Source organism: Styela clava, chromosome 5 (assembly GCF_964204865.1).
Source record: "Styela clava chromosome 5, kaStyClav1.hap1.2, whole genome shotgun sequence".
In the NCBI taxonomy this organism is placed as follows: Eukaryota; Metazoa; Chordata; class Ascidiacea; order Stolidobranchia; family Styelidae; genus Styela; species Styela clava.
In genome coordinates, this window is record NC_135254.1 from 15,279,097 (window position 1) to 15,293,529 (window position 14,433).

At 36.7% G+C, this 14,433-nt stretch overlaps 1 protein-coding gene across 1 annotated transcript; it reads right to left on the reverse strand.

The window, feature by feature from the left end:
• Positions 1-3,067: 3,067 nt before the first annotated feature.
• On the reverse strand, positions 3,068-12,832 carry LOC120344586 (uncharacterized). Its single transcript, XM_039413882.2, has 4 exons — positions 12,572-12,832; positions 12,152-12,416; positions 6,254-6,794; positions 3,068-4,140 (listed from the first exon to the last, which is right to left on the reverse strand). The coding sequence occupies exons 2-4, from the start codon at positions 12,399-12,401 to the stop codon at positions 3,702-3,704; spliced, it is 1,230 nt and encodes a 409-aa protein (XP_039269816.2). The 5' UTR covers positions 12,402-12,416; positions 12,572-12,832; the 3' UTR covers positions 3,068-3,701.
• Positions 12,833-14,433: the final 1,601 nt, after the last annotated feature.

Genomic DNA, 14,433 nt, shown 5'->3' on the forward strand with positions numbered 1-14,433 from the left:
GCGGCATATTTGTAGCAGCAAAGTTCCATAAAATATACGTCCGTGTTTTTGTTCCATAGCCCAGCGGTTCGAGGCGACAATTATAAGGGAATAAACTCACGGCGCACTTACACGAAAAAAATTGCTGCCATCAAATAAAACTCATTTTGTTATCGTTAGTGTGCACTTTATGCTTTTCAAAGTTTGAAAACATGAAGGCCTAGAGCAGGGATGGCGAAACTTTTTCAATGAATGGGTCAGAAAGTTTATTTTTATCGCGGAACTGAAGTGAGTGGGTCACAGATATTTAATCAATGTTTGTATCTATGAAAAACTTCTGAAATCCTATGAGCTTCTGTAGGTGGTGGTGTAGTTTTAGGCTTTACCTATGCAGGACTTCTATCAGGGACTTTTTATGGCACTGGATTTTATAAAACTAGAGTACGAAAACACGCATATGAATAAACAAAAACGTTTAGGATGATGCGGCAAATTATTTTACGGTTACAAAGAATTTAGAGCTAATTCAACTCTGATAGTTTTATATTTTTCAATCAGCTTTCAAGCACATTAAAGCACTTTTACACTGCCCCATTGTTATTTCAGATTCCTAGGTTTTTATTTCAAGTCTGGAAGATTTTGCTTTCTCAACGCCATTGTAGGCGAGAGACTAATAAAATGCAAAGTAACATCTAGATTCAGATTTTATTTTCGTCATGCAAAACCAATATACGATATGAAAAAATAAATAAAAAAAGACATATAACAAATTACGAAGACAGATATCGGCTTGTTGCAATAGACGAGGGATCGCGAAAGACTCAAAGAGTCATCCAGTCAGCGACACCTTGTAGCTGCATTGAAGCAGCAAATATAGCAACCGAACAACTCAATATTAAATAGTCACTAAATTCGACACAATCATATATATAAAAGGGACAACAAAAAGAATGCCACAATGACCACGAAAAGTTACCTAAACATTCACTTAATTAGCCTCAATCACAAAAAGGAACAGAAAGTTTGAAAAATAAAATACAGGATGTCATAATAACTATGGAGTATTAGATATTTACCTAATTAAACTCGATCATACAGAGTAAGAACAAAATAAAATCGAAATAAACACCGAGATACTACAATGATCACATCGTATTATATGACTTAACAGCGACATCTGTAAGAAGGATATGCCTCAATGACAACAAAGAATTGCGAAATAATGCTGACTAAGCATACAGTAAACCAATATGGCGTGCCCAGCAACGGGCTTCTGGCTGCGAGAATCAATACCGTTCTAGTCTATATCTAGTTCTCTTATAACCCCTAAAACAGTCTGCAGATGTACTTCTGAAAGGAACCACACGTTGCGAGAAAGGAACGAATCAATTGCATTGTTGTGTCATAAACGATGTCAGAGCCAATAGCTGAATATAACGATACACAGCGATGCAAACATGCGTCCAACATTAGGCGTTTTGAAAACTACCTTAACGGCACCGAAATTAACAATTTAAATGAGCGATCGCAGCCCTGACTGCCCAACTGACGGTACATTATAATAGTTTAGTTATTGTTAGATTAATTTAAGACCGGTTTTATCAATTTTTATCACTGATATATTAGCAGTTTATTTTTAAATTTTATTCGTGCCTTGGCCAAAGCGTGTATATAATATGGCCTTGGCGGGTCACGAATAAAACGACATGGGTCACTTTGTGACCCGCGGGTCAGTGGTTCGCCATCCCTGGCCTAGAGCAAGGGTGCCCAACCCGCGGCCCGCCTGACTGTTTTTCGCGGCCCAGACCAATAAATATTTTTAAGCATACTTTTCAATTTTTTACTATGTTACAAATAGGCTTAAGTATGTTTCGTGGTTTTGGTGTAATTATTCCCGCCATCTATCTACATCCAGATGCCGATTCCTATTATTACGTATTATGTATCAAGTCTTGCGTCCTGGGTGACATCGACGTTCGTTTTTTTTTCGCAGAACTGTGCGTTCTGTTCGACGATCTCGAAAGATGTTGTGCGATCATAGGCGACGAACGCTGAGCGCAATTGTGGGAATGAATTTGGAACCTAAATTTTCAAATTAGTTTCATTCTGATTGCTTTTTTTCGTGTAGGCTTTGATCGTTTTTATCGCCAACGTAAAAAAAATAGTCAACAATATTCTTTGCTTCTGGCTCCGGGACTCGTTTTTCTTTTATGTTTGTATTTTTGTTTATGATATGTTTGCGTTAAACAAAATTCAGGAAATATTATCACTGCGTATCCCGTCAACAATTCTGATAAAATTGACTTATTGACAATTCTACATATTCAAATTTAGTATATGCGGTATATTCGTCCAAAAGTTATTGTAATGTTTTTTTTTCACTAAATACTTGTATTAATGTTTCAAATTTCACGAAACGGCCCACCAAAACTTGATGTTCCCGCATTGGCGCACATTACGCTCATTGAGACAATATCAAAGCCACTGAAAATAAATAAATAATTAAACTCCATGACTCAAATATAAGACTCAATTTTTACGTCTTTGTTTGTTAGTAACTCTGTGCAGATTCTCGTGTGGTTGTCATGAATTCACAATTGCGTTGTGTAATGATTGATTTTTTTGATTCAGCGGCGCGCGAGTGTCAATGTCCACGCCTTGGGTTACCAGATATTCGACGAATATTTCGCCAGCACTAATGAGTAACCATGCAGTAAATAATTATTAACGTGATTGATTTTATGTTAATATATTTTCCTTTTATGTATTATATAAATTCTAACGAAATCAGGACTTGGTTGGTATTAAAGTTTGGTACAAACGTTTGCGGCCCGCAACGAATTTTCTTATGTGAAAGTGGCCGCGAGATGAAAAGGTTGGGCAGGCCTGGCCTAGAGAATAAAATCAATGTCAACACTCCTCTACCTGATTTTCCTTCGAAATATCAAAAAAAAAAACGCTCGTGTACGCTAAACTCGGTTCAGAAGATGAACAAACTGCAGCTCATGAAAGTGCAGCAAGTAATGTCTAACTCTATTGTTACGTAACACGGAAGACCGACACTACGTAACAGAAAGTGAAAGACATGGAAAGATGAAATGAATTTATTGATTCATATACACAGCATTTAAAATAAGAAACAATAAAACATTTATAATAAATACAATATGTAAATATTCAATCATATATTAGTTATTTAATTAACGCAATTCTGTTAACTTTCGGGACGCACCTATCAAATCGCCGTGGCACTCCCTTTGGGAACCGCTTCCATAGCCTATAGTAGATATTTTGAAATAACCTCGAATGCAAATGTACATACCGATAAGTCCAAATATCCATGGGTACAACGATCGTGTAAATATTATTTTACCATTGCAATTACGCTCTGGGCTTAATTTATTTTCATAACATTTAAAGCATCGAAAACTAAAATACATTATAAAGAAAATATGATATATATGCATATATATATATATATGGCTCAAGTAAGCTGAGGGTCACTTGTGTTGGCTACATATCCCCAAATTTTGAGCACAAGGCCTGTCAGACAATACAGCCATCGCGGGATATTGTTATTGTACAGTTTATCCACATGTGTTATATTTATTATATATATTTCATCTGTGCATTTTACTGAAATTTATTTCAGTCGTTGACCTTGTGGATTCAATTTCCTGACGAAATATATCTGTGCAACAAATACGTAAAACAGCTATCCTTCACCCTATTTTCCCACGTCTACGCGAAGTGACGCTTGCTGCCGCCAAATATTTTGAAAGATTTCGCTCCTCTTCGCCGTCTGATAAAGTGTCGTCATCTGACAGTTGTGTATTATCGTTGGAAACTCTTTCCCCGGACATGCTTATTGGCCTCTTGCCAATAAAATCCCACACTTTTCTTGCAACGTCTTCATTCTCCAACTTTTGATTCTGAATTCTAAGTTTTAAGAGAAATTCTTTTTCATTTGATTCTAATTTAGACTTGACCACAGAGAGACGCGACTGTCCCTGTTTATCTTGGATTTTATTGGCTGATTTTTTGTCCTCCGCAAAATTGGTTAAAAGATTTTCTATGCCATCCAACGATCCTCGATGCCGAGAGAATCTCACAGATTTCAAAGTTTCATTTGACTTTCTGGAACCTCGTTTTTGATCAGGTCTGTAAATGGAAATATTGCGGTGATAAGATAAATTGTAAATATGCTCTATCCTCAAATGCAGTATAAAGACTGAAACAAACTATATAAATTAGTTTATTAAACAAATGAAGTCACCAGCAATGACAACATTCAATTTCGAATATCCTCAAATTCTAAGCTCAATGACGACTTCGCGTCTACCCTGCTGGTTACAAATTATATATATTTCCTACCGCGGTATTTTGCTGTTGGTAGCCTGTTTAGACTATAAACGAAGCTCGGAGGCAGGTGATATTCACTCCTTGCCTATGCACTTATATTAGAGAGTAATATTGCAAGTATTGCATTGGCAAAAATATCTTTGAATAACAAATAAAGTGAAGACTCGCCCACAGTCAGGGTCAGATTTACCAGGCCCCGACATCCAATTTATAACTATCGTGATTCTTTAATTAGTTTTTGTTTATTTGTTTTTATCAATTATTCATCGCCTGCTATGCTGATTTTATTTCAAGTCGTTTTTGAATTGTAAAATCTTTGAAATATTTTAATCTGATTGATAATCTTTGTTTCAAATATTTACCATTTGACAGGTTAGAAAATGAAATAATATACTATATACATTGAAAAATGAATTCGGTTAAAAAAGTTTGAAATTTTAAAATATTTTTCAGTACTGTCAAATTCACCCAATAATTGGAACACCGCTTCACTGGAATGATTAGGGTTCTATCTTGCCTAAAACTTAAATTTTGCATTTCAATCTATAAATTGAAGTCATAATACCTTTTACGGGGCATGTTATGACGTACAAACGGATAAGTTATGACGTTCTTGTTGAAAGGGGGACTCACTATAGCATATCACCGTCTAAATCCGGCCCTGCTGGTACCAATATGTTTTGTTACAGATTTGAGGTTTTTAAATTTAACTTACCATCAATCTATTTAAGAGATTAGCGCGTGAATTTCGTATTTCACTCCATTTAAAATTTATTCATGATGTCATACTTCACCTATACTTTCTATGACGACATAATGGATGCCACGATTCTATAGTTGAAAAGGAGCCTCACAAATGGCTTAGCCTAGGGCATAGGTTCTCAAAGTGCTCCGTACGGAGCCCCAGGGCTCCGCGAGAGAAACCCAGGGGCTCCGCGAGCTATTGGATTACTTTTCAAAATACTGACTAGTTTTGTAACTGTTCTAATAAGAAGCAATAACAGCTTTGATAAAATCTGACAACGAAATAGCCTCGAAATATGGCAAAGAGGCGGAATTAAAAAATGACATTATTTATACACAGGAGCGCAGCCAGGATTCTTAAGAGGGTGGTGGTTCAAAATTGGAATCGGAAATTTCCGCACCTTAGCATTTAACGAACAATTGAAATTTATTTTATTGCATTCGGCTCCGTCGGTAGTTTCAGAATGAAAAAAAAGGTACATCACGGAGCGCGCACAATTGATTGCATGACACGCCATGCTGACGAAAAAAATCGGCGATTGTAACAAAATGCAATTGCGCACGTTATTAGCGGCCTTTTAAGTCTTCCAAAAATGTCAAAAGGGAAAAGATTCGACCCCTTATTTATTAATATGTTTGTCAAGTGTCAAATTTACAGCTTTAGTGTATATATAATTTATGTTTGAAATTTAGATTTATGTATGACTTGTATTAACCCTAAGGTTCAGCATTTAAATTAAGTAAAGTACTTTTAACTTGCTCAGGAATATTAATCTGAAAGTAACAACTTTAACATTTATTTTGGGGCTCCGTGAATAATAGTCAACCTTTCCAAGGGCTCCGCAACACCAAAAGTTTGAGAACCCCTGGCCTAGGGCACCGCTATTCAACCAGTGGGCCATGGCCCACTGCTGGGTAACAGAAACATTTTCAGGTGGGCCACGAACCTACTGAAAATTGCTGGAATTATTGATTGATAAATCAATCAATTTTGATTGCAGTAGCAATGAATGATGATGCTGTTTTCCGTTACTGTTTTTTTCCTTGCATGAGAAAGTTAATGGACCACAGAATTTTTGTGGGACGAGAAGAAAAAAGACTGATCTGGGGCCTCCATGGTCTAAGTCCAGCCCTGCTCACAGTATAAAACTTATATAATGTTAAATACCTTGTTGCAGGTGACGTCCGTTGGTTCGGGGCTCGCATTTGCGACGACATGCTAAATCCGGTAATGGGTGGAGACCGTACACCCTTTGGCTCAGGTTCTCGTATTTCGTCATGTTTAGGTGCAATTTGCTTCAATTCTGCATCTTGATTTATAACGGAACATACGCCGGACGTCATCCATATCATTGCTTCTGACTTGGCATCATCACTGTTAGGATGTGACGAGTGATGATTATTGCCTTCAGAACATTTCGCTTTGTCAGTGACTGAAACACGATTTTGGACTCTCATAGTAGAGGTCAAGGCGGACTCATCAGCATTCCGTCTCTGGCTTCCTTCGACAGCAGCTATTTGAACATTATCTTCGTCTAAATTTTCTGCACCATCCTCCATATCATCTTCAAAATCAGGAAGTATTCTTCGTCGAGTGTCAAGTCTTTTCATTCTGTGATTAACACCGGGTGCATTCATTAAGCCATCAGTGAAAAGAGCGCCTTCGATGTCAGCGGCGACAGAAGGTCGGCGGGTATTTTTCTTTTTGCCTTCAAATGGAAAAATAAAGAGATATTATCAGCTTGTGTTTGTACCTCTTCAGCGGCGTTCATATAAAAGTCACATCACCGTGCAAACGTTAAAAAAAAATTTTTCTTACGGCGGTATCGTCTGACTAAAATAACTAATTTAGGCGTGATAGTTGTTGTTTAAAAGTTAAAATATCTGTTTTTAGATGGATTACAGACAAAAAGTAGTACGTACTTTTACAGTAAATAATGCGATATATATATATCATAATCACTGATGTTACCCATTACTACAAGACTAAATTGGCATGGGATAAGTATATATCCAAATATAAAATCAGCTTTTCAAGTGCATCAATCACTAGAACAGTGTTTCTCAAACGTTGGGGCGTAGACAATTTTTTGAGGAGGCGAGAAACTAATTGAAAATAAAAATATTTGTTAGATTTGATCTTGCCCGCCTTATTTTGAATATTTCAAAACTTTATATATATATATATTTATTTCATTATTTACGTTGCATCTATGTGATCCCAACGTTTTTTTTTAATAAAACATGCTTTCGTCTTACTGTTGTTAATCGTCTGTTGTTTGTAGCTTATTGTTAGCTAGTTATTTTTAAGGTGGGTCGCGAGACTTGACAAATTCTAAAAAGGATGCGCGACCTAAAAAGTTTGAGAAACACTGAAGGTGATGAAGTTGAGCAATAATTTAGTATTCGCTTGGTTTTGGCCGTCCGTGAAATCACCGCTTATAGTTTGCCGTTGTTTCATACATATTAGCTTTCCTATTGGGATGTGAAAATTGTAGTTCAAAGTACGAGGATTGCCCAATATTTTGACTAATTTTTGTCAGCAAAACTTGAGCTTAAAGTAATTACATAAAGTAGAAATACCTTGTGTTTGCGACAGATGTAATTCATTCGAGTCGTATAGGTAACATATTTAGGCACATGTTATTTTGCACGACTTAATTCCAAGACCACAATGACAAATTTGTTACCGATTACATCTCTTTTTCGTAGTTAGACCTACTTAACGAATGTATTCCACGAGAGAAACATATTTATAATTACGTTGGTAAGCTGTTTACATGATTTTACGTAATGTATGCATCAAAGCAGTCAGTGTTGGTACGAAACGTCCGATGTGATAAGTAGGTCAAATGGGTCAAAAATTGTTACTTTGTCAAGACTAAACTTGGTAAATGACCAAATAAATTTTCGTTCAGACTTTAGACCAGGGGTGGGCAAATTACGACCCACAGGCCCGATCCGACCCACCGAAGTGTTCATTCGACCCACTTGGGGCTTTTGGAATAACGACTATAGTTTTTATGGATGTAAATTTCCGCTGAAAATATCGATGAAAATAACAAATCGTCGGCTACATCAGTCCCATTAATCATTGTGTCACTCGGTACACCAGCTGGTTGTTGTACATTGAGCTGTTACTCTAGTTATTTGCAAATAAAGTGATTTTTATTCACATTGAGTTTTAAGTCTCTGGCCCAGTAACCAAGTGTATTATTCGTAACTGGCTCACTCAGAAAAGTAATTGCCAACCTCTGCTTTAGACGGTTACGAGGTTATATTAGTTGAATTTTGTTCGGCTTTCGAAACCGTCCGAATGTACCTTTTTGAATTAACCAGGATTATGTCCCGAGAACACTCCAATACCTCCTTCATCATATCATGGGACGATAAATCGTGCCGGGCTGGACAGCTTATTATTTCGATATTTTTAATGACAAGCGACCGTTCGTTCGAGTGATCGAGTGGGTTACCGAAGAAAATACCTCAATTAAACAAACACTTGTTACAATGGGCTTAACTGAGGCAAAGTATTTTTAAATTGGAACGCCCGGTAATAATATGGCAAGCAGATAAGAAGCTTTTGTATGGAGGAGTTTTTCATGTCCCATACTTGGTAAACACTTTATAAGCTGTTGTATAGTACAGTGCTTCCCAAACTTTTTTGACCATCGCCCCCCTAAAGTAGTTTATACAACTTCATCGCCCCCTTGTACTACAAAAAAATATAAAGTCAGAAACGAATATATTACAGACCAAATAAGAAGACAAATCATAGTTTATAGTGTTTTTTAATGAGATAAATGAGCTTGGTGTTCTTCAGCGAGTTTTTTTATTATATCTAAAATTACCCCGTTTACTGATGGAAAGGTGATTTCGTTGTTTTAATAGCAATAGTAGCCGGGCTGAAAACCCCCCTTTTTACCATATAATAGGTCGGAAATGAAAGAATCCAGGGTTCTACCTCCTCAAAAATCGCCGTGTACTCTTGTCTTATAGCATTTCACTTCCTAAATCCACCCCATTTCACATTAAAATAATAAAACCAAAGTTGATTTTCCCAAACTTATAATAATGATTTTCGTACATCTCATTCATTCGTACAGCCTGAGGACCTGCACCAAAAAACTTCGGAAAAATTCATTCCCGATTCCTCATCCTATCACGGCCTCCAGTCCGATCACCAGTTCATAATTAACCAGCCATTTGTTTTTGGATTCATAGACTCGGATGTGGAAGAAGACGTGACTGACTATCGGCTACGGCCCAGGGGTCGGCAAATTTTATGTCGCTCGCAGGACAAATTCAGGGTTGCTAGTATTTTGCGGGTCGCATATATTTTTCGAAAGTTAAAAACGGAACAGCGCGCAAAAACTGCGACAATTCGTGAACTCAACTCAGTCGTCTTATTAAAAAAATATTACAATGACATTTAATGTGACACTGTCTTGTTGCTGCATCACGCTGGATAGCTTTACGACGCCAAGATTGAAACATTTTCTAAATGGGCATCACCACACCCACTTCTTTGCTTGTTCTTTGTAATGTTCATTTTCGAAAATAATGGTTTGCACAAATACGTACTTCCAAACATCGAAGTGAATATTTCCGCATGATTTGTGAAATTTTGATAAATATTTTCTTTAAGAAGATACATTCTTACAAAAATTATGCAGTGATCAATCTCTCGAATAGAATATGAATTTTATTTCCTTATTGCTTTGCAATATATTCGAATATTTACTGCGCTATTGAACCCCTGCACTCAGCATCAACTTTTCTGCGTGTTTCCATTTGTCTAATTATAATTAAATTGTAGGCTCGTTAAACGAGTGGCTGTTCACTAAATTGTTAGGATATAGTATAATTCAGTATAAACGTGTCTCGCGATAAATTCTGTTACGTAAAAAAATGTAATTTACTCCTCGAGCGCAGATTATAAATAAAAAAAAATTCATCGTCAAAACCGCCGTTTGGATATTTCCCCGGGCATAGACTTCCTTGTTTACTTCGTGACATTGGCCAATCAGCAAGATGCAAAATACGTAACAATGCCCCCTTTCGCATCCGCTCAGACACTCTCACTCAGACAGATTTTCAGGCGTGGTCGTGAACATTACCTCATTTTCGCGTTTTTGAATTATATTCGTTAGTTTTTAGTTGTTTTTCGGAAATTTGAATATAAATCAAATAAGTCAATGAATACTTTGTCTTTCTATGAGTTTCAGTTTAAATACAGCAATCAAAAATTAGTGTAGAAATAGCTGTGATAGACTAGGCTCAAATTCTTTATCGGTACTTTTAAAAAACAGATTGTTAAATGGTGTGTATTAGAATGATAGTTTGAAACAAATACCCCATTTCACAGGCAACAACTCGCGAAACCACTCTTAAAATAAGCACCGAAAATTTTAAAATGGTAAAGTATGGGAAGAATTTTCCGCGGTCAAAGGTCAGGGAAAGGTTCATTCAGTGAATCGTCCCGGGCCAGATTATTTTATTCCGGCCGTATTTTGCCGACCACTAAGATACGCAAACTACCTTGCCTTACTGCGAAGACGAGACCAGAAATCCTTTCGCGTGTGATAATCGCCCACGTGATTTAAGCCTGCGAATGCACACAGAGTACAGAATTAAGTGCGCCGAACATAAAACAGGTTTCGCAAAATCGCCCCCTAAGACTTTTTCACCCCCATCTGTATCGTTTTCGCCCACTGGGGGGCGATATCGCCCACTTTGGGAATCACTGGTATAGTACGTTCAGTAGCGTAAGTGGGTATCTAAAGTGACAGAACATTCGCAGCCAAAAATATCACAATGATACTTGAATTTGATCCGGTTAACCCCACTCCAGATTTTATATGAAAGATAATTCTTTCCGGTTTTGCATGATTTTGTGTTATGGGTGTGAAAGGGGCGTGTACATATTAAAATAAATGTTGAAAATTCAGCATTTTTCATTAGATGCAACATATTTTAGCCTTGAATATGGCTGTGAACAAATGAACGCTGATACGCGACTTTCTTACACATAGGGTATTTGTCTAATTCAGTTTGTAACCGAGATCTCTAATCTGGGATGAGAAACGTTTTTAATTGCAATTGATCAATATGTTGGATAACTTTATGTTTATTTTTCTTAAAATTAAACCCGGCGCAAATTTTTTTAAACTATTTTCTAGTGAACTGAGTAATTGCTCCAAAATTCCTTTGGCTCCATGACTGTCCGATTTTGCTAGGGAATTAATACGTAAAAATACGGATGACATATATTGTTTTGCTAAAATCTTCCCGTATTGGAAATAAATTTGTATTTTAGCTTTCCGCTTTGTGTATATATATTTATAACATTTATAGGTTTTAGCGATTTTAAATAGTAACATTGTTGTGCGCATTCGAATATCTGTTGGCGGTGTTTGTTTAGAGTTTAGTTAGACAATACTTCACCCGATTCTGTCCTTATTTACGTGTGGATATCTATGACTCGAGCTCAATACACCACCGATTTAGTTAATCCCACATACAATTCTTTCGGAGTCCGCAAGACGCGTGTTTGTATTTGATTTTATTCAGTCATAACCACAAAAGTTATCTATAGATAAATATGGAAACAACTCCCACATTTTTCCGTCCAGTTCAAAGCAATACTATTATATTGCGCACAATTATTACCCGACCATGCCATTAGAAACGTAACCGTAAAATCGTCAATTCCAGATATATTAGAAGCCATATAATCGGTATTTTTGTTCATCTAATTTTGGGTGCGCTATTTAATAAGGGTTATGGAAGATGGTGGGTTATACGACCGCTTCTATTTAATTATTATATAGACTAAACCAGGCTCTAAAGTGCAAAAATTCCGAAATCTGCCGATAGAATAGATAGATAGATATCATCGGCGTACATAGATTTGAATACACGTTTCTACTTGACAAAGACGCCGATAAAAATAGACTGACGCGACTTCCGTAAAGCCGATAAATTTGCACCGTTGGAGGATTTATTCATATATTTTTTCAAGCTAAAGCAATGGTTAATCGAATTTCAATTCAATTAGTCTTACCTTCATTTTGCGTTTTTTGCATTTGATATCTCAACATCACATTGAATTTTTCATCTTTCTTTGCTTTGAGATCGGCTTGTAATTCTCTCTGTCTTCTTGCTACAAATTTTAACATTCGTTTTCTGTCGACTTCGATAACGTTTAAACATCTTTTTAGGTGAATATTCATTCCTCGATTTGATAAAATAGTTTGCTCGAGTTTTGACGATCTTGTAAGTTTCCTTGCTTCTACATTAATGACAGCAGCCATTTTGGTAAGATATAACTGCAAGATATATATTAGGAATTAGGTGACATTTTCAAACCTCCTATCTACGTACTGTCAAACATCCGCTAGATTTTCGAAACATCAGCGGGAGCCGCGTCAACATCATACCTCTTTAATAAAAAGTATTCATCTAAAATTGATGACACACTCACTTAGAATAATCTTCTTATTTCAGTAACTATTGCCAGCTAATACAACACACTTCCACAGCAGAATAGCGACGCCAAAGTTCTGAGATCGAATTATTGTGAACCCGATTCGATTGATATCTTGGGATAACTTCCCCGGATCAACTTATCCATCCAAATGGTATCATGTCCATCAGTCACGACAGAGCGTATAACATCGTGAGACTGATATCTCAACCTGAATGCCATATTACTTATCGCGGATAAGTCTTATATAAATAGAGTACAAAGAATAGTTTCAATTCGTGATTACTATTTTTACAGCGGATAGTATAATGATACAATGCGGCCTTGACTCCGCCGTTGTCCGATTTTAGTTTTTAAGCGGACATTCCTTTGTTGGTCGGCTTTTCAGGGCAACTTTTGACGCTATCAAAACAGTTTAAATAAATACAATAGATACATACTGCATTCGTATTAAAATGAAATATCTTATTTCAACACTTACATAATACTCCTCATTGCGTGCCGATTTAATATTTTTAACGCGACTGGTGAAGACATAAGATTGGAAGATAAATATTGCAAAGTACTTTTTTATTGACTGTGGAGTTTCAATTAAAAGTCTACCAAGTATGAGCAAAAAATCAAATTGCCAAGTTTGATTTGTTCTCTGATTGATATCTCGATTGCGGAAAAAGGGTGCGTCAAAGTCCCTCTCCCTTGCGAAATAAAATGTAAAATATTAACATCTATCCCATCCTAAGTGTATTTGTTTTTGCGCTATGTTGTCATGGATGCTATAATCTCTTCATAAGGCTACAGCAGCTTATTAATGTGAGTTGTTAAAACATAGTCAATTTTCATTTCAAATTCGATATTCGACGACTAAGTGGCCAAATTATGTAAACATTCCCAGCGTACGAAATTAAATTTTTCATGAGTGAAATAAGTGACCATTCTGATTGCTGGTCAATGAGAAGTATAAACATGATACTGAGAACGAATATTTTGCGTTGTTTACACGTGTGGTAGACAAGAAATAATTTCTATCCGTTCATACGATTCATTGTCAATCTTTCCTGTGGCACTTGAAAAATTATTTCTAGGAAATATTATTTAATTCTTAATCGCGATTAATCGTCTGAAAAGTAGCGGACACAATTTTATAAGTAAAAGTTTTAATATGTACTCTATACTCGTTTTCAAGTTAGGCGAATTACAGCTTGAGAATACGGCATATTGATACTTCAATAAAATTCAATATACTGGTACGTATCCAAAAATTAATTAGTAAATAAGCATTCAAATATATACATATACTTGAACTTTGAAGTATTCATCCCGAACTGAACGTTGAAAATAGTTCGTTAACGCTACAGTATACCGTCCTGAATCCCAACAAATAATAACTTCTGTGGCAGGGATGTGCAACCTGCGGACCGCGAGGAAAATGGAGGCGCAGTTCTTACCACTTCATGGCAGCTCCTGCCACGAACGTACCACGCCGTCTCCTGCCATGGTTTTATGGCGCTATTACCGGTATATTTACAAATTCATGTACCATATTTTAGTTTATCATGCGAAATTATATCTACTTGAACCCTAACCCTAACCCCAAATCCATCCAAACTGTATCCATAAGAAAAACATTCCAACTCACCAAATATTTATCACCATCAGCAGATTAGGGGCAGCCCTGCTATTACAGCCGACCTGCCGTGGTTACGGCAGTAAAATTGGTGGTATTCGATTTGCTGCCGTAACCACGGCAGCTCGCTATTGGTTTGTGGCAGCTAAAAAGTCAGTCGCCGTGGGTTTGGTCTTAGTGGCCGTGGTTTGGAAATCCCGCCATGGTTTTGCGGCAGCTGTAGACGCCACAAAAT